The sequence below is a fragment of the Lampris incognitus genome, chromosome 20, assembly GCF_029633865.1.
Source record: "Lampris incognitus isolate fLamInc1 chromosome 20, fLamInc1.hap2, whole genome shotgun sequence".
Classification (NCBI taxonomy): Eukaryota; Metazoa; Chordata; class Actinopteri; order Lampriformes; family Lampridae; genus Lampris; species Lampris incognitus.
Genome location: NC_079230.1, coordinates 4,513,158 through 4,532,244, shown reverse-complemented (window position 1 = coordinate 4,532,244; position 19,087 = coordinate 4,513,158). Strand labels below are relative to the sequence as shown.

General features: G+C 46.3%; 1 protein-coding gene across 1 annotated transcript in view; it reads right to left on the bottom strand.

Moving 5' to 3' along the window:
- Positions 1-19,087, bottom strand: part of tec (tec protein tyrosine kinase) — a 36,581-nt gene that overhangs the window by 3,140 nt on the left and 14,354 nt on the right. Inside the window, exons 6-16 of the mRNA XM_056299997.1 lie at positions 18,650-18,702; positions 11,876-12,087; positions 11,556-11,621; positions 10,338-10,392; positions 9,918-10,000; positions 7,779-7,912; positions 7,173-7,247; positions 4,683-4,854; positions 4,099-4,315; positions 3,525-3,589; positions 2,256-2,374 (exon numbers count right to left, since the gene is read on the bottom strand). Of these exons, the coding sequence (XP_056155972.1) occupies positions 2,256-2,374; positions 3,525-3,589; positions 4,099-4,315; positions 4,683-4,854; positions 7,173-7,247; positions 7,779-7,912; positions 9,918-10,000; positions 10,338-10,392; positions 11,556-11,621; positions 11,876-12,087; positions 18,650-18,702 (1,251 nt within the window). The remainder of the gene's footprint in view (positions 1-2,255; positions 2,375-3,524; positions 3,590-4,098; positions 4,316-4,682; positions 4,855-7,172; positions 7,248-7,778; positions 7,913-9,917; positions 10,001-10,337; positions 10,393-11,555; positions 11,622-11,875; positions 12,088-18,649; positions 18,703-19,087) is intronic.

Below are 19,087 nucleotides of genomic sequence, written 5' to 3'. Positions count from 1 at the left end.
ATAAAGGACACTTATTAAAGACATTATGATATAAAGGACACTTATTAAAGACATTATGATATAAAGGACACTTATTAAAGACATTATGATATAAAGGACACTTATTAAAGACATAATGATATAAAGGACACTTATTAAAGACAATGATATAAAGGACACTTATTAAAGACAATGATATAAAGGACACTTATTAAAGACATAAGGATATAAAGGACACTTATTAAAGACATTATGATATAAAGGACACTTACTAAAGACATAAGGATATAAAGGACACTTACTGAAGACATAATGATATAAAGGACACTTATTAAAGACATTATGATATAAAGGACACTTATCAAAGACAATGATATAAAGGACACTTACTAAAGACATAAGGATATAAAGGACACTTATTAAAGATAATGATATACGTAAAGGACACTTATTAAAGACAATGATATAAAGGACACTTATTAAAGACGATGATATAAAGGACACTTACTAAAGACATAATGATATAAAGGACACTTATTAAAGACAATGATATATGTAAAGGACACTTATTAAAGATAATGATATACGTAAAGGACACTTATTAAAGACAATGATATAAAGGACACTTATTAAAGACAATGATATAAAGGACACTTATTAAAGACTGATATAAAGGACACTTATTAAAGACAATGATATATGTAAAGGACACTTATTAAAGATAATGATATACGTAAAGGACACTTATTAAAGACAATGATATAAAGGACACTTATTAAAGACAATGATATAAAGGACAGTTATTAAAGGACACTTATTAAAGGGTAGAATCTTCATTCTGCTTTGAATTTGAATTTCTTTAGAGAGAAACAGAAACATAACATCAGCATCATCAAAAGATTCTGAATACAAACACAAGTGTAGTGTGTCTAGTGTGTCTTAGTGTGTCTAGTGTGTCTAGTGTGCTTGGAAAAAGTTTGCTTTTCTCAATGTCCTTCTGTGCCTTCCTGTTAGTTTACCGTTAGTTTACTTCCTATTAGTTTACTTTCTGTTAGCTTACTGTTAGTTTAGCTTCTGTTAGTTTACTTTCTGTTACTTTACTTTCTATTAGCTTACTGTTAGTTTACTTCCTGTTAGTTTACTGTTAGTTTACTTTTTGTTAGTTTACTGTTAGTTTACTTTCTGTTACTTTATTTTCTATTAGCTTACTGTTAGTTTACTTCCTGTTAGTTTACTGTTAGTTTACTTTTTGTTAGTTTACTGTTAGTTTACTTTCTGTTACTTTATTTTCTATTAGCTTACTGTTAGTTTACTTTCTGTTACTTTACTTTCTATTAGCTTACTGTTAGGTTACTTTTTGTTAGTTTACTGTTAGTTTACTTTTTGTTAGTTTACTGTTAGTTTACTTTTTGTTAGTTTACTGTTAGTTTACTTTCTGTTAACTTACTGTTTGTTTACTTCCTGTTAGTTTACTGTTAGTTTACTTCTTGTTAGTTTACTGTTAGTTTACTTTCTGTTAGCTTACTTTCTATTAGCTTACTGTTAGTTTACTTTTTGTTAGCTTACTGTTAGTTTACTGTTAGTTTACTTCTTGTTAGTTTACTGTTATTTACTTTCTGTTACTTTACTTTCTATTAGCTTACTGTTAGGTTACTTTTTGTTAGTTTACTGTTAGTTTACTTTTTGTTAGTTTACTGTTAGTTTACTTTCTGTTAGCTTACTGTTTGTTTACTTCCTGTTAGTTTACTGTTAGTTTACTTCTTGTTAGTTTACTGTTAGTTTACTTTCTGTTAGCTTACTTTCTGTTAGTTTACTGTTAGTTTACTTCCTGTTAGTTTAGTTTCTGTTAGTTTACTTCCTGTTGGTTTACTTTCTGTTAGTTTACTTCCGTTAGTTTACTTTCTGTTAGTTTACTTCCTGTTAGTTTAGTTTCTGGTAGTTTACTTCCTGTTGGTTTACGTTCTGTTAGTTTACTTCCTGTTGGTTTACTTTCTATTAGTTTACTTCCTGTTAGTTTTGTTTCTGTTAGTTTACTGTTAGTTTACTTTCCCTTTGGTTTTCTGTTATATGTTGATGTAATTTTGTACTCTCTTCATCTCTTCACGATAATGTCATTGATGGGGGTGCTGCTAGCCCACCTAAAAAGACCCCCATCACACACACACACACAACATATGACACACACGCATATACATGCACATATACAGTATACATGCACTACTGCATTCCGTCAACCACACACACGTACACACAGAGCAGCGTTTGGAAGTGTGTACCATAGGACCAGACGTCTGACTTGCTGCTGTATTTACAGAAGTTGAAGACTTCTGGAGGAGACCACTTCACTGGGAACTTGGCTCCAGAGGAAGTGGTGTACTGGTCATCTAGCACATACCTGGATAAACATACACTCATCATCATCAACATCAAAAGAAAGGTACCCCTCATTGATACACACGAATACATACACACACTAGGGCAGTGGTCAGCAACCCTGCTCCTGGAGATCTGCCGTCCTGCCGGGTTTCACTCCAACCCCGATTCAACACACCTGATTCAACTAATCAAGGGCTTGTTCAGTAGGTAGAATCAGGTGTGTTAAATCAGGGTTGGAGTGAAAACCGGCAGGGCAGTAGCTCTCCAGGAGCAGGGTTGGCGACAGCTGCACTGGGGGGGTTTCACAGAATAGTCCACCAGTCGACTATCAAAACCACTAGCCGACACTGCACAGTTGCAGACTAATCATTCATCTGTGGTTTTAGCACAGTGCAGCGATAAAAAAAAAGTGTCAATGCATCTACAGCAGATATGCAGCTGTGGGCGCTGTGGGTAGTCGTTGCTGAGTTGTCATACGTGATTTAAACGCTGCAGTGCGGGGCCCTAAAGCAGCAGACATGCAGCAAGAGCAAGAGGCAGAAAGAAACATGGCTGTTGCTCGACGACTATCAACAGTCTGGAAATACTTTACCAAACCAGATAAAACACTCCGCTGCGATATATGAAGGCGACCCTAAAGTGCCACAACAGTACCTGCACTGTGCACAGCCATTTAAACAGAAACACCTGCAAGAAAGCAGTCGCGTGCGTTGTTACTGCAGTCAAACTCTCCCGCTCAGACTAACTGCTGGGGGTTTAGTCCAATCAGATTCCGGCTCATTTGTAAACAGTCTCTCAGAGCCAATCGAGGACTCTGCTGTTTGATCTAGCCCCACGTTGGGCCCGCCTACAGTAGTTAACCCTTTACTGGTTGTATTTGAGACCCTTTTTTTGGCGAGAATTGATCGTTATTGGATGACAAAAAGTCTCCCATGATCAATCGACTGCTCGACTACTTTTTGGGAGTAGCTGATGACGACTAAAATGAAAAAGTCAGACATACATATTAGAAAACTTAAAATGTAAGATGTTATTTTCTGGTGGTCCGGAGGTGGGAGCAGAGGTGGTAGTAACGCGTGAAACAAACAAGGGGAAGGTGTTGAATGAATGGGCGTGGCTATACGGGGGCGTGGCTACATGGGGCGTGGCTTGACAAAGTCACCGTTTACCTGGCCATGCCGAAATCTGACACCTTCACCACCAGAGAATCATTCACCAAACAGTTTCTGGCTGCCTGCGGAGAGACAGAAAGAAGGAATTGATCAACATATAAATCCATATCAAGCATCTCGTTAAACCTGAGTACACGCCGGATAACTGTATTTTAGGTCCCATCGCTTTATCTTCCATATTCATCACCAAGTTCCTTCTTCTTCTTGGTTTGTGGCAGACTCGACACGTTTCCTGTGTGAAACATTTCCTTTGAAACCTTGGCAGGGATGACGCGCCCTGCTGGCGCCAAGGAAAAATAGAATAAAGAGAAACAATTACATGATGCTAATATATTGAATGGCTGTTGCTCCAAAGATGCTAATCTTGTATTGCAAATTTGGTATTTTTTAATGTGGAAAATCGACTACGTGTCAACATGGTGAATGAAACAAATAGGAGAATTGGAAGGCATTAAAGAAAAAATAACATATAACCAATAAACAAATAAACGTTCATAACAGGGAGCCAGTGGAATGTGAATTCTCCACTAAACAGACGGCAGGAGGAGGCGGAGGAGAGATGGGAAGTTACCAAGTCTCTGTGGATGAAGCCGTGAGTCTCCAGGTGCCCCATGCCTTCAGCCACGTCCTGACAGATGCTCAGTAAGGACCCTAGACCGAAACTGCCCCGCCGCTGCCGGAGGAAATTGAGCAGACAGCCAAGCTCCATGAGCTCTGTCACGATGTAGATGGGCCGCTGCTGGCTACACATGCCGTACAGCTGGACCAGTTTAGGATGGGACAGTTTCCTGGAAGGAACCCTTACATCAGTCAAGTTACCAGTTAAAGCTACAATCCTAAAGATTTATGTACATGCAACCAATTGGCCTTTTTAATGCCTTCTGTGTCTGGTGTTATTTAAGACTCATAATACGTATTTCAGGATAGTGCTTGTAAAATGTTCTTACCACAGTGGCAGAAATGGTTTGTTTCAAGAAAGTGAACTTGTTTCATGACAATAGGTCTCTTTATAAGACATTTACTCAAAATCAAGTGTTGAATTTAATTTCCTGTTTCATGAAAATTCCTTAACAAGTGGTCCTAACCCCTCCTTAAATCAGGTTATTAGCCCCACTTCCGGCTTATACAATGACACTGCCCCTGCCGCAACCTTACATCATGACCTTGGCCTCTTCGATAAAGTCTTCCTCGTACATGGCTCCCTCCCTGATGGCCTTGATAGCCACCTTGTACTGAGCTCTCCATTTTCCCAGTCGCACCAGTCCAAACTGACCACTGCCCAGTTCCTTCATGAAGGTCAACTCGCTGGGATTAATCTCCCATTTTGCTGGAGGGAGAGAGAGAGAGAGAGAAATAAGTTGATATAATGGATTTTATATGTCCTGTTCATACACCACTTCACCAATCAAATAGAAACACAAAGTCGCTGTATATATATATATATATATATAAAACTTTATTAAAAGAAACACTCAATGGTAGGGAAAGTGCTATACATACACAACCGCTTCTGGTGAGGAAAGATGGCAACACAATCTCACGTTTGGAGCGATCTCACCCAGTACCGACTGTGCAGTGTCTTTGTCCACGGCCGTGTTACTGTGTGAAGTTTGTATTTTGATGGTCGATTTAGATTTTTTTTTTCTTTTACTGGCTGGGAGAGCTGGTGTTGGATCAGCTGAGAGAGCTTGGTCTACTGCGTCCTGTGGGCCCAGGAACCACGGGTCCTGCCTGGATCAGTGCCCAGAGAGAAAACACCGAGGGCGGTCTGAGGGGACGTGGAAGCAGGGCGGGCTAAGCTAACTGCTAACCCATGCAGACCGGCAGTTCCCACAGTCATCCTGGCTGGCGTTCGTTCTCTGGACAGTAGAATTTTTGGACTGTGTTGCGCTGAATAGACTGTGTTGTTAACCGTTTGTGTGTTTGCTCTGTTTTTCTATGTTGTTGGTGGTGTCGTATTTTAAAAACAAACGTATGTGTTTTTATCTTTTGTGTTGCTCTGCTGTGGGCTTGGAGAAACTAAATGTTGTTTCTTTTGTGCACGAAAGTACATGATTGAAATGACAATAAATTGTTCCTGATTCCTGATATTGAAGAGCAACAAAAGTAAACAGTGGAGGATTAATCAGGCACCAGGAACATTTATTTGTCATTTCATTTCATGCACCTGCACACATGGAATGAAATGAAACGAAATATTGTTTCCCCCAGCCCACAGCGGTGCAACACAAATACAAAAACACATATCCAAACTGCAAGAACACGTATATGCAAACTGCAAAAAAAAAAAATCATACAAAAACACATATTTAACATATCCAAAGAAAAATAGAAACATTCCACTGTCCAGGAGAACGAACGCCAGCCAGGGTGACTGCCAGAACTGCCGGTCTGCATGGGCTAGCAGTTAGCATGGCCTGCCCCGCTTCCGCGTCCTGTCAGACCGCCCTCGGTGTTTCCTCTTTGGGCACAGCTCCAGGCAGGGCCGTGGTCCCTGGGCCCACAGGACGCAGCAGACCAGGCTACCCCAGCCGATCCAGCGCCAGCTCTCCCAGCCATCAAACGAAGACACGGTCAAAGACACTGCATGGACGGTACTGGGTGAGGCCGCTGCAAACCTGAATTCGCGCCGCCATCTTCCGGTGTGGGAAGATAAATAAGACCACATGCAGAGGTCAGGAAGAAATGGAAATGGATGATCCGCTGTGGCGACCCCGAACGGGAGCAGCCGAAAGTAGTAGTAGCAGTAGTAGATGCTATCATAGCTAACATTTGTACGAATTGGAATGCTGCAGGCCGTCACCATGCTAATTCATCTTGCTGACGTTAGATTCCAACCATCTGGCGGATAAACAAGCATCACTCAGTTGTGACTGAACATGGCTGCTTGCAGAGGAAGCAGAGGCGAATTAAAGAGCTGAATTCTGAGCGAACTTCTCGGGCGGGCCCTTTATCTCTCCAAGCTTATTTTTTACAAATTGGCGCAACCAGGGGCGGATCTACAGGGTGGCAAGGGGTGGCAGCTGCCACCTCTGGGACACAGTCTTGCCACCCCTGTTGCCACCCCATTTATAAATCAGATAATATGTTTTTAAAGTATATTTCATGTACATGCATGGTGAAGGTCAATGAGACCCGCACCAAACTCATCTCAAACAGAAGTCGCCGATTTAGAATCCCCCCTCCCCCTCACAGGCGCGGGTCTACAGGGTGGCAAGGGGTGGCAGCTGCCACCTCTGGGACACAGTCTTGCCACCCCATTTATAATTCAGATCATATGTTTTTAAAGTATATTTTATGTACATGCATGGTGAAGGTCAATGAGACCCGCACCAAACTCATCTCAAACAGAAGTCGCCGATTTAGAATCCCCCCTCTCCCTCACAGGCGCGGGTCTACAGGGTGGCAAGGGGTGGCAGCTGCCACCTCTGGGACACAGTCTTGCCACCCCAGGAAAAAATCTCTAGATCCACCACTGGGCGCAACAGATTTTGATTGGACGCTCATCTGAAGTCAACGGCAACGGGACGAGACAGCCGCTCTGTTTCAGAGTAAAGACGGCTGACTTGTGTCATACGTGAAGTTTTTGTAGCTTAGCCGAGAATGTTTTAACTGTTTGTGACGCGGTTGTGGTTGACGACTCACCATAACTGAAGCCAGCGGTGGACGGAGCAGACCTGTCCTGTTTACGTACCGGATACCTTAACCTGGCTACCAGACCTGGGAGAGGGGGAGGAACCAAGAGAGGAGAGAGGGGGAGACATCGTTTTCTAGAGGTTTACGAATTCTGAATACTGTAACCACCACGGATGTGTAGACTCGCTAGCCGCGTTGGCCAGGGCTAGCAGTTTTTGGTTGCCCCCTGAATTCGCTACAACACCTTTTCCACATGCACATTTACTCATTCACCCTTTCTTCCCGTTTGTCTTCCACTCATTCTTGTTACTGAATCAATCTTTTGGCTCTTTAAAATTGTAAAGCAATTTGAACAAGGTCCCCGTGTAAATTGATTTAAGTGGTAAAATTTTGGAACTTAAACACAAAGAACAACAAGAGACAGAAATGTGAAAAAAAACTGGATGTATAGCTCATCTATACACTGACTTATTTGACGATGACTTACAGAACGACAGAGGAGCTGCTTTGTACTGCCTGTAGTATGCATGGTAGTATGCATGGTAGTATGTATGGTAGTATGCATGGTACCTGCATGTGTGTGTGTGCGTGTGTGCGTGCGTGCGTGCTGGGTACCTGCGGCGTTGTGTTTGTGGTACTCTATAAGATCAGGGATAGAGTTGAACAGGTGTTTCTCGGCCAGGTAGAACTGCCGTATTGAGCCTTCGATCTCCTTGATGTGGTAATGTTTAATGGCTGCTCCGCCTTCCCTGTGAACACAACGTTAACACAACTCTCCAACACATCCTCATCCTTTGGCATCATATACTGACACGAATGACAAAGCGTCACCATTGACGCAGGAGTTGCCCTTTGGCAGTGTTTGTTCCATAGACTCCATTGTGAAACGTCTGCCCTGATCTTTGAATATTAACATACAGGTTAGTTGGTGTTTAAAATTAAGATTAAGGTTAAGATTAAGGTTAGGATTATGGTTAGGATTAAGGTTAAGATTAAGGTTAGGATTAAAGTTAGGATTAAGGTTAAGGTTAGCATTATGGTTAGGATTAAGGTTAAAATTAAGGTTAGGATTAAAGTTAGGATTAAGGTTAAGGTTAGGATTAAGGTTGGGATTACGGTTAGGATTAAGGTTAGTATTAAGGTTGTGATTACAGTTAGGATTGAGGTTAGGATTATGGTTTAAATTAGTATTAGGGTTAGGATTAAGGTTAAAGTTAGGATTAAGGTTGGGACTACGGTTAGGATTAAGGTTAGGATTAAAATTGGGATTACAATTAGGATTACGGTTAAGGTTGGGATTACGGTTAGGATTAAGGTTAAAATTAGGATTAAGGTTGGGATTACGGTTAGGATTAAGGTTAAAATTAGGATTAAGGTTGGGATTACGGTTAGGATTAAGGTTAGGATTAAAATTGGGATTACAATTAGGATTACGGTTAAGGTTGGGATTATGGTTAGGATTAAGGTTAAAATTAGGATTAAGGTTGGGATTACGGTTAGGATTACGGTAACGTTAGGATTAAAATTGGGATTACGGTTAGGATTAAGGTTAAGGTTGGGATTACGGTTAGGAGTAAGGTTAAGGTTGGGATTACGGTTAGGATTAAGGTTAAGGTTAGAATTAAGGTTGGGATTACGGTTAGGTAGTGGTTATCCTGCTACGTCTCATACAGACGTTGAAGGGCATTTTCCACGTTATATGCCCATCTTTTGACAATAGTGCTACACGTTGAACGCTGTGGGACATTAGCACGGGAAGGGGTGGGGGCGGGGGCTGCAGCTCCCTCTAGTGGTGGGTGCAGCCCCCTCAGTAGTGACAAGTGGCTGTGTAACATCTTAGACCCAACAGTATACCTAACTTTTCCTAACGTACAAATGCAAAAACATAACCCTTATTTTAAACAGTGGGCAGGGCTGCGTGGGATGTACATTTTTGATAATAAAGTGAGTAAACACTCCATTCCAAATCTGCTACACACGCGCCTTACAAACAAAACAATGACGTCATACTGTAGCGACCAGGGGAGGCGGTCTCACTGTCGGGGGTTCTGCGCCGGGGGAGCGCAATAGCTGATGGGACTGTTAATGTTAAATTTAAAATTGTGTTTTAATGATGTGGTGTTCATGTTGTGGTTATTGTGTTGTTGTTTTGGGGGTTCGATTCAGACTCAGTAGGGGACCGTTTACTGACTGACTGGGACTGATGTCGTCCCTTGCGACATGGGGGGGGGGGCTCGTTAAGTTGTTGTCAGTTGTGGTCCGTTCCGGCCGGTGTGAATAAAAGAGCACTCCCGGGGTCGTGCGGTGTATGGGGGCACGGGAGTTGCTAAAAAAAGATCTCTGCCCCTCGACTCGTTCTTCCACACCGGCTCCCACAATACTTTTCCTTTTAGTTCGCAGCCCCCCTACTGAAAACATCTTCCCGCGCCTGCTGTGGGATGAGAATGTGCTCAACTTTCAGAGGATGTCGACACGGGTGCTGACAGTTACTATGACTGCCTTTTACCACCAGGGGGGATGTTGGCCTTATTGCGCAATTCCTCCTTCTTGCGTAATGACTCTCAAAGTTCGGCAACTTCTCTGCTGGTGCGAAACTGTTTTAACTTACCCGAGGTCGCGTTGTAATCTGATGCTGTCTAGCTTTCGCCACGTGTCGGTGCTGGAGTTATGGAATGTAGCTACAACACACGTAACAGCCAAATACCAGCATGTACAGAGTTAAAACCACTTGTCTCACACACACAGATGACCTACCCGGGTACAGACTTGGTGTAGAGAGAGACGGTGTAGGCTCCTGGACTACTGGAGTCTCTGACTAAGAACGCTCCTTCCTTGTCCTGCAGGGGGCGAGAAAGGCGCGTGTCACACACCGCCGAGGAAGAGCTGGCTTGTCTGGGACTGATCAGGAAGTAGAGACGAAGAACAGCAAGAGGATGGAGGAAGTGTGGATGGGGGACGGAATGAGAGTGCATGAGGTAAAAATGGCAGGACGACTCCCCGAGTGGCAGAAAAGAGAAGAAGTAAGAAAGGAGACAAGGCAGGAGGGAAGTAAGGAGAGCGGAAGGAAGGAGGAAAGCAGAAGCAAATATAGAAGGAGCTAAAAGTGAACTGAAAGAAGGATAATAGGGAAGAAGGATGTGAGAATAGAAGAAAAAAGCAATGACACAGGCTCACCTCCCTCCTAAGAAGCTCCTCTGCCTTGTTCCTGTTGACATGTTTGCTGTACCAGCTAGAACAAACACACAATATTTAACAAACAAACAATATTTACTGTACCGGCTAGAACAAACACACAATATTTATTTAACAAACAAACAATATTTACTGTACCAGCTAGAACAAACAATGCTGTACGTACTGTCCGGGACATTTCCTCATTCATACTTGAGCAGATACTCGGCCTGTCTGTGTTTGGATCAAGTTATTGAGTGCGTTTACATGCACAGTTAAGTGGAGCTACGGTTACAGCTCGACTAGGCCATGTAATTGGACTGGTCCCAGTCTACAAGAACCGGGGGAGAATCGATTTATTGACGGAAGTATGTCCGACCCCGGTACGGTAGGTGGCGATATGCCGCCTTTCAGCTGGCTGCTATTGGATGACAGACCGCCGCAGGAACTATGGAGCATGCGCAGAACGCCAAGGCCAGTTCGGGGCTGATGGAAACATATGCATACCAGAGTAAATCCATCCCCAACCGCATCATCTAGGTGGTGTTAGTCCCACTTCAAGAAATTCGATTTAGTACGACTTCAGTCAGACTGACACGTTTACACGTGTTTCAAAAGTCCAGTTTTAGTCGGACTAACACAAGAAACCCACTTTCTTGAACATCATGTAAATGTAGTCAGTGTGACGACCACGGATCACTAGACTCGCTAGCCCGTGGCTAACGGGTCGGACCCTTTAATTGACTGGTTAGCGCAGTCGCCTGTGTTGCGGGAGCCGCGGGTTCGCGTCCCGGCTGCGGCGGTTCCCGGCCGCCCCCTGAATTCGCTCCATTGGTGTCAGAAGTGGGACGGTGAGACCGTGAGGCCATCGGAAGCGCGTGCACCCAGAGGCGTGAGGGAGCTGGAATTTCCCGAAGGAAGGGAGTAGTGTAATGACCATGGATGACTAGACTCGCTAGCCCTTGGCTAAGGGGTTGGACCCCTTAGGTGACTGGTTAGCCCAGTCGCCCGTGGACCCGGGTTCGCGTCCAGGCTGCCCCTGAATTTGCTACAATGTTCTTCAGGTTTTTGTTTGGGTTTTGATTGCCATTCATCCAGCTCATCTCCGCCGTTCATCATTCTTAGAAATGACGCTCACAGGAACTGTATGTCGAACTGCGCCCCCTGTTGGTGTTTGCTGTATTCTGAATGGTGGATGGACAGTGACGTTACCAAACTCACACAAACTGCTGAAGGTTGTTCAGTTTCTTCTCCGTCACGTAGTTGCTGGGGATGTAACCCTCCTCTCTGTGACACACACACACATAAACGTAAATAAACATGAAAACATGCACACATATAAGAAAGCAAGCACACATAATGCTTTACTGCAACACCACAAACACACACGTTCAAAAACACACATTTAAACACACAACATATACAAACATAACAGATCTAAACATACATAGAATCATGGACTGAAGAACACACACAAACACACTTGTTCAAACACACACACACACACACACACACACACACACACACACACAGACACACACCCGTATGAGTTGCGGGCCTTGTACCAGTTGACATCACACTTTTCCAGGATGACGTATTCTCCTCCCTGGACCAGAGACAGATCATGTGGCTCCATGCCGGGGAAATCGTACAGCGCTATGACCACCTGCTCGTTGTTGTCATCCTCCTCGTCTTCATCATCCTCACCCTCCTCTTCAGGGCCGGGGGGCGGCGGTGGAGGAGGCCGGCCAGACTGAGGCAGCGAGGAGAAGGTGAGTGGAGATGAAGGTAGAAAATGAGTGTTACTTTCCCTGATGAGCGAGCGTGTCCATCAGGACGTGTGGTTAGTTGGTACAACAGCAGCAGCAGAAGAAGAAGCAGAAGCGGGGTCAGTTTACTGGACTGACGCTACACCAGGCGGCTTCAAACTATGGGCAGGACCCCACAGACTGCAGCAGGGGTCAGCACATTTATTTCATCTTTGTGGTCAAATATGTTTGTTATTTAAAGAAAGAAGGGAGAACTTAAAGTTTCATACTTTGAGTTAATGCTAATAAAACAATGATATGATTGTGTTCCTGAATATTACTGGAAAAGAATATTTAATGTTGACGCGTGTCTTCTGTTTCATGACTGAGGCCTGAAGATGGGGCCGCTGCATGGATGAACAATCACAATCAGAAACACCATATTTGTCGTTTCATTTCGTGCAGTTGTGCACATGAAATGGAACGAAACGTGGTTTCCCCAGTGCACAGCAGTGCAACAATAAGACAAAACACATCCAAAAACTACAAGAACACACATATCCACACTAACACACATGGATCTAAACTAAACAAACAAAAAAATCACTGTCCAGGAGAACGAACGCCAGCCAGGATGACTGTCAGAACCGCCGGTCTGCATGGGCTAGCAGTTAGCTTAGCCTGCCCCGCTTCCGCGTCCTGTCAGACCACCCTGTTGCCTCTTCAGGCGCAGCTCCAGTCAGGGCCGTAGTCCTCGGGCCCACAGGACGCAGTAGATCAGGCTCCCTCAGCCGATCCAACTCCAGCTCTCCCAGCCAGACGCCTTCGACACACCTCCCCGCACTCCACACGATGACATTAAAAACAGTCGAGGTGAGGCGAGGCTGCCGCCGGACCACCCTCGCTGTTATCGGAATGGGCTAGCAGTTAGCTTAGCCTGCCCCACTCCCGCGTCCTTCCAGACCGCCCTCGGTGTTTCATCTTAGGGCACAGCTCAGGCAGGGCCGTGGTCCCTGGGCCTACAGGACGCAGCAGACCAAGCTCTCCCAGCCGATCCACCACCAGCACTCCCAGCCTTCAAACGAAGACAAATTTAGACACAGACGTGGACAAAGACACTGCGTGGACGGTACTGGGTGAGGCCTCTGCAAACGTGAATTCGTGCCGCCATCTTTCCACACTGGAAGCGGACAGACCAGATATACAGACCGGATTGGTAATTAACTCACTTTTTGACAGATAATAATGATAATTTATTGCTGATTTCATTGCACAAAACATTTGTTGGGTCCAGGGTGAAAAGCTATAGAGTCACGACATGGAAGTGTTTGGGGTTCCCACTGCTGCTCTGTTTGGTGAAAAGTGGTGAGTTTCTTTTTCTTTTCGATGGAAATTGGATTTTCAGGTGGTTTGCCTGAGAGTTAGTGCCAGTCTAGATATAACAAGACGATGACTTGGACACATTTGTTTATGTTGGTGGGCATGTGTATTCTTGTACTTCTATCTTTGTGAGGACTAATTTGAGTGTTTAACCATCAGCCTGAGGACATTTTGTCCAGTCCTCCCATCTTTCAGGATCTGTTATAGAGCTAGGAATTGGATTTAGGGTTAGGCTTAGAATTCATCGTCGTCATCGTCATCATCATCGGTGCTCACTCAGGGTCGAGTATGACTGTCCTCCCTCTGGGTCCCTTTGGGTCCTCAGGTGGGTGTAGAGGCCGATCCTGGAGCCGCATAATGGGAGGACGCCTGCATGTGACAGCTTTTTACGTGGAGAGGCTGATGCGCCTGCAGCCAGCACACAGTCCTTGGCAGGGGGTGGCCAGTGTCCAATGGCATGGAGAACCAAGACGACTGGGGACCACCTTCTGTTGCAGCCTTCATCCACCTTCACTGCCGTTGTGGCCTGGAGACATCTTGTGTCAGTTCCACTGTTGAGGTCTTTAATGGATCGTGCTTCGTCTGGAACCTCCCCCTTGACCTGCCCCCCTTGGGTGACCCTACCAGGAGCCGAGCTCCAGATGGCATAGCTCTTGGGATCATTGGTACTCGCAAGCTTCTCCACCACAGCAAGGTGGCGATTCAAGAGAAGCAGGTTTAAGATTAGGATCAGGTCAATGTTAGGCTAAGCCCTAATGCCTAAACGATTTTCATTTGAAATTGTGTGTTCCCTAGATTGTGTGTGTGTGTGTGTGTGTGTGTGTGTGTGTGTGTGTGTGTGTGTGTGTGTGTGTGTGTGTGTGGATGCGTGCATGCATGTATATATGTGTGTGTCTGTGTGTGTGCAGTGCACAGGGCGTATGTGATGCGTCAGTGCAGTAGTACTGGGGTAGTAGTGCTTGTAGTTAGTGCATGCTGCATGCTGCTTCTGCTTGCTACTTTCAGCTACCCCCGCCGGCTCGCCCTCTTTGCCGAGTGCGTAAGTCTCCCCTGCCGGTACATAGCCTCTCCACCGCCAAGACTCCTGCAGTGCCTCCTCGTGGCCACACATGGTAACTGGGTACCTTGCACTCCCTGGCTAAACTGTAGGGGATCTCGGAGCTACAGTGGTCCCCAGAGGCCTAATGTGCAAGCCCACGTGAAGTGGACACGCCCTGGCATTGACTAACCACTGTCCCACTGCCTTGTGGGTAAGTCTAGGATGACAAAGGCTAGGGGAGCACACCCTGAGAGAAAAGCAACATGCATGGTGGCGCACGATAGGCGGTCCTCCGACAGACTGGAGCTCCAGCAGCCTCCTGCAGCTGTGGAAGAGTGCTGGTCGTCTTGGGCCCCCCTTGCCACCGCATCCCACCCTCTCACAGTGAAGAAGTGCTGCTGGGACATGTGCACCCCCAGCGGCACTGTAAATAATCTCTTTGCGCAGGTATCCACCTCTGCCTCGGTGAGACCAGCAACCGGAATATGGATCAAAGTCTGGCGGCGATGGGGTGTCTGGTGACGGGAGCAGGTATGAATGCACTGAAAGCTCCTAATCAGACCCCTGCACGCCAGTGGCACAGGGCTATTCATGGTCGCCAGCAGCTGGGTTTGAGTGGCAGCTGCTCTCGGCAGACCCCTGTGACTGAGCAGCCCTATTTTGTAGCCACACTGCTCACCCCAAATGGGGAGGGGCCTAGACATGCCCACCCAAAACATCCTGGATAGGCTACCGCACCTGTCGGGACATTCCACTCTGCGGTCGAAATAAACGAAAGAAAATAATTCCCTTTAAACTGGCAACATGGAACATAAGAACTCTGCTGGACGTTAATGCCGAAAGACCTCAGCGAAGGACTGCACTCATTGCAGCAGAACTCAATCGCTACAATATTGACATTGCTGCACTCAGCGAAACCAGGTTCCTGGATGAAGGCTCCCTGAAGGAGGACGCCTACACCTTCTTCTGGAAGGGATGCCCTGCAGGAGGACAACATCAGCATGGTGTGGGATTTGTGATAAAAAACAGCCTCCTACCAAGACTCACTGAAACACCGATTGGCATAAGTGAAAGGCTCATGTGACTCAGGATCCCTCTGGCCAAGAAACGCTATGCCACCCTCCTAGGTGCCTATGCACCAACGCTACCATCAGAGGATGACGTAAAGGATCGCTTCTATCAGTCACTAGATGAGGCTCTCCGTCATATACCCAAGGAGGACAAGATCTTTTTGCTGGGCGATTTCAATGGCAGAGTGGGGAAAGACAACAAGGGGTGGAGTGGTGTCATTGGTGGGCATGGCATTGGGAAAGTCAATGCTAATGGACTGCGCCTGCTAAGCCTCTGTGCTGAGCATGGCTTGACCATCACAAACACCCTCTTCCAATTAAAAGATAAGCACAAAGCATCCTGGATGCACCCACGCTCCAAACATTGGCACCTGTTGGACTACATCATTGTGAGACGCACTGATATAAAAGACGTCTTACTCACTCGTGCAATGAGAGGTGCTGAGTGCTGGACAGATCACCGGCTCATCATGATCAGGCTCCAGGTGGAGGTACGCCCTGCTGTTCGTCTCCAAAGGTCAGGAAAGAAGAGGCTTGACTGTACCGGGCTAGAAAAGGCTGAGGTCCAGAACAATCTCCGCCTCTCTGGCTGAAAACCTGGAAGACATTGAGCTTCTCTTGAGCACGGATGATTCCATTGACAGGAAATGGTCTTCCGTGAGCTCCAGACTCTACAAGGCAGCATCCCAATCCATCGGTTACAAGAGCAGAAAGCACCAGGACTGGTTCAATGACAACACAGGCACAATAACTTCCGTACTCAAAGGCACGCACAAAGCACACAGTGCTGTCCTCAACAATCCCACATCAGCTGCACTCCAGCAATAATGGCAAGCATCCAGGACAGAGGTGCAGTCAAAATTGCGTGCCCTGCAGAATGAGGTGGATATCGAAGGCAAATGAAATACAATCCCATGCCGATAGAAACGATATGCACAACTTTTATGATGTAGTGAAAACCATCTCCGGCCCAAGAAACTGCTCTGTCTCCCCCCTGAAGTCTGATGATGGTACCACCCTCATAAAGGACCAGAAACTCATCACAAAAAGATGGGCAGAACATTCTGAGTCTCTTTTCAACCAGCCCTCCCCAACAGATCCCTCAGTCTTGGATGAACTACCTGTCCGCCCCACCATCCAAGATCTTGACCTTCCACCAACCTTTGAAGAGATTCATTGTGCAGTTAGGTCGCTGAAAAATAACAAGACCCCTGGCTCTGACAGCATCCCTGCAGAGATTTTTAAACAGGGAGGCTACCTCTGCACCCGTGCACTTTTCCTGTTCATCTCACACGTATGGAAGAACGAAACTGTCCCTCAGCAGTGGAGGGATGCTAACATCATCTCCATATACAAAGGCAAAGGAGACAAGTCCCTCTGTGGCAACAGCCGTGGCATTTCACTACTGGCTGTTGCTGGAAGAGTCCTGGCCAAACTCATGTTACACAGGCTGGTAAAACACATCTCAGAGGAGCTGTTGCCTGAGTCACACTGTGGGTTCAGGAGGAATAGGAGTACTGTGGACATGGTGTTCACAGCACGACAACTCCAGGAGAAGTGTAGGGAGCAACACCAGGACCTCTTCATAGCCTTCATCGACCTGTCAAAGGCTTTCGACACAGTCAACAGGGACATCCTATGGAACATCCTCCTGAAGTTTGGCTGCCCATGAAAGTTTGTTAACATTCTTCAACAATTTCACGTGGGGATGATGGCACGTGTGACCATTGGAGGCCAGGAATCCAAGCCCTTCGGGGTGTGCACCGGGGTACGTCAGGGGTGCCTCCTTGCTCCAGTTCTTTTTAACATTTTCCTCCTGTGTCTGACATTACTGCTCCACGAGGAAATCAGGAAGGACAGTGGGGTTACTGTGGACTTCAGACTAGATGGAAACCTATTTAACATCCGTAGGCTCCAAGTGGTCACAAAAATGACATGTGAGCACATCATGGAGCTACAGTATGCAGATGATTGTGCAGTTGTGGCCCACACATCCGAGGCACTGCACGCTACCCTTGCAGCTGCTGCAAGGGCGCATGGTAGACTGAGTCTCTCTATAAACGTGGCAAAGACTGAAGTAGTATGCCAGTGGGCATCTACTCCTCCATCCCATTCACCAACCTTCACCATCTGCGACAAACCACTCGCAACAGTGAAATCCTTCAAATACCTGGGCAGCTTCCTGTCTGACGACTGCAGCATCGACAGGGAGACACAAAACCGGATTAAACCAGCGTCATCCTCTTTTGGCAGATTTAGGAGAAGAGTCTTTCAAAACAAAGACCTCAACCTCCACACCAAAATATCTGTCTGCTTGGCAGTTGTCATCACGACTCTCCTCTACAGCTGTGAGGCGTGGACCCTGTACAGCCACCACCTCAGGATGCTTGAGGCCTTCCACATCAGATGCCTACAATGCATCCTGAGGAGAATCTGGCGGGACCGAGTACCCCATACTGAAATACTCCGCAAGACCAACTGCATCAGCATGGAGGCTACCGTCACCCAGCACCAACTTCGATGGCTCGGTCACGTCATCAGGATGCCAAAGGAGCGCTTACCACGTAAAGTGCTGTATGGCCAGCTACATCTTGGCAGTGGGCCAGAAAAACTGTACAAAGACCAACTGAAAACCATCATGAAAAAGTGCGGCCTGAACTCGAACCAGCTGGAGGACACTGCCGCCCAACGCTCCATCTGGCGGCAGCTCTGTCAACAAGGGGTGCAAAAGCTCGAGGAGGACCGAGGTGATCGACGGACCAGAAGACGACTAAAGAGACATGAAGCCAGGACCCCACCTACACCCCCAGTCAGTGCACCTACACCCCCAGTCAGTACACCTACATCCCCAGTCAGTACACCTACACCCCCAGTCAGTGCTCCCACCTGTTGTCTGTGGCAGACAGTGTGGATGGCGGATTGGGCTTTACAGCCACAAGAAGACTCACAAGTAACAGAGGCAGGATTGTCATCGTCAGACACGACGGACAACCTAAAGCAAGTTAGTAAATATGTGTGTGTGTGTCTGTGTGCACGTGTGTGTGTGCACGTGCACATGTGTGTGTGTGTGTTCAATACCGTCCTCTCTTCTCTGTGCTGTCCAGGAATGGGAGGTAGGGGTTTCCTGGAAACTAAAAAAAAAGGAAGAGAAAGAGAGAGGAGTTGGTGGTTTACTTTCTAATCCTCTGCCTGCTGGAATCAGGAGCATGTATTTGTCCTTTCATATGAAGTGAAACAAAACATCATTTTCCCAGCCCACGGCAGTGCAACGCAAACGCAAAAACACAACCAAGTACAACAACACACATACAAGCTACCAAAAAAAAACTAAAAAAATCACTGTCCGGAGAGCGAGCGCCAGCCAGCGTGACTGTGGGAACTGCCGGTCTGCATGGGCTAGCAGTTAGCTTAGCCTGCCCCGCGTCCTTGTCCTGTCCGATCGCCCCTCGGGGTTTCCTCTTCAGGCAGGGTCATGGTCCCTGGGCCCTCAGGACGCAGCCGATCAAGCTTTCCCAG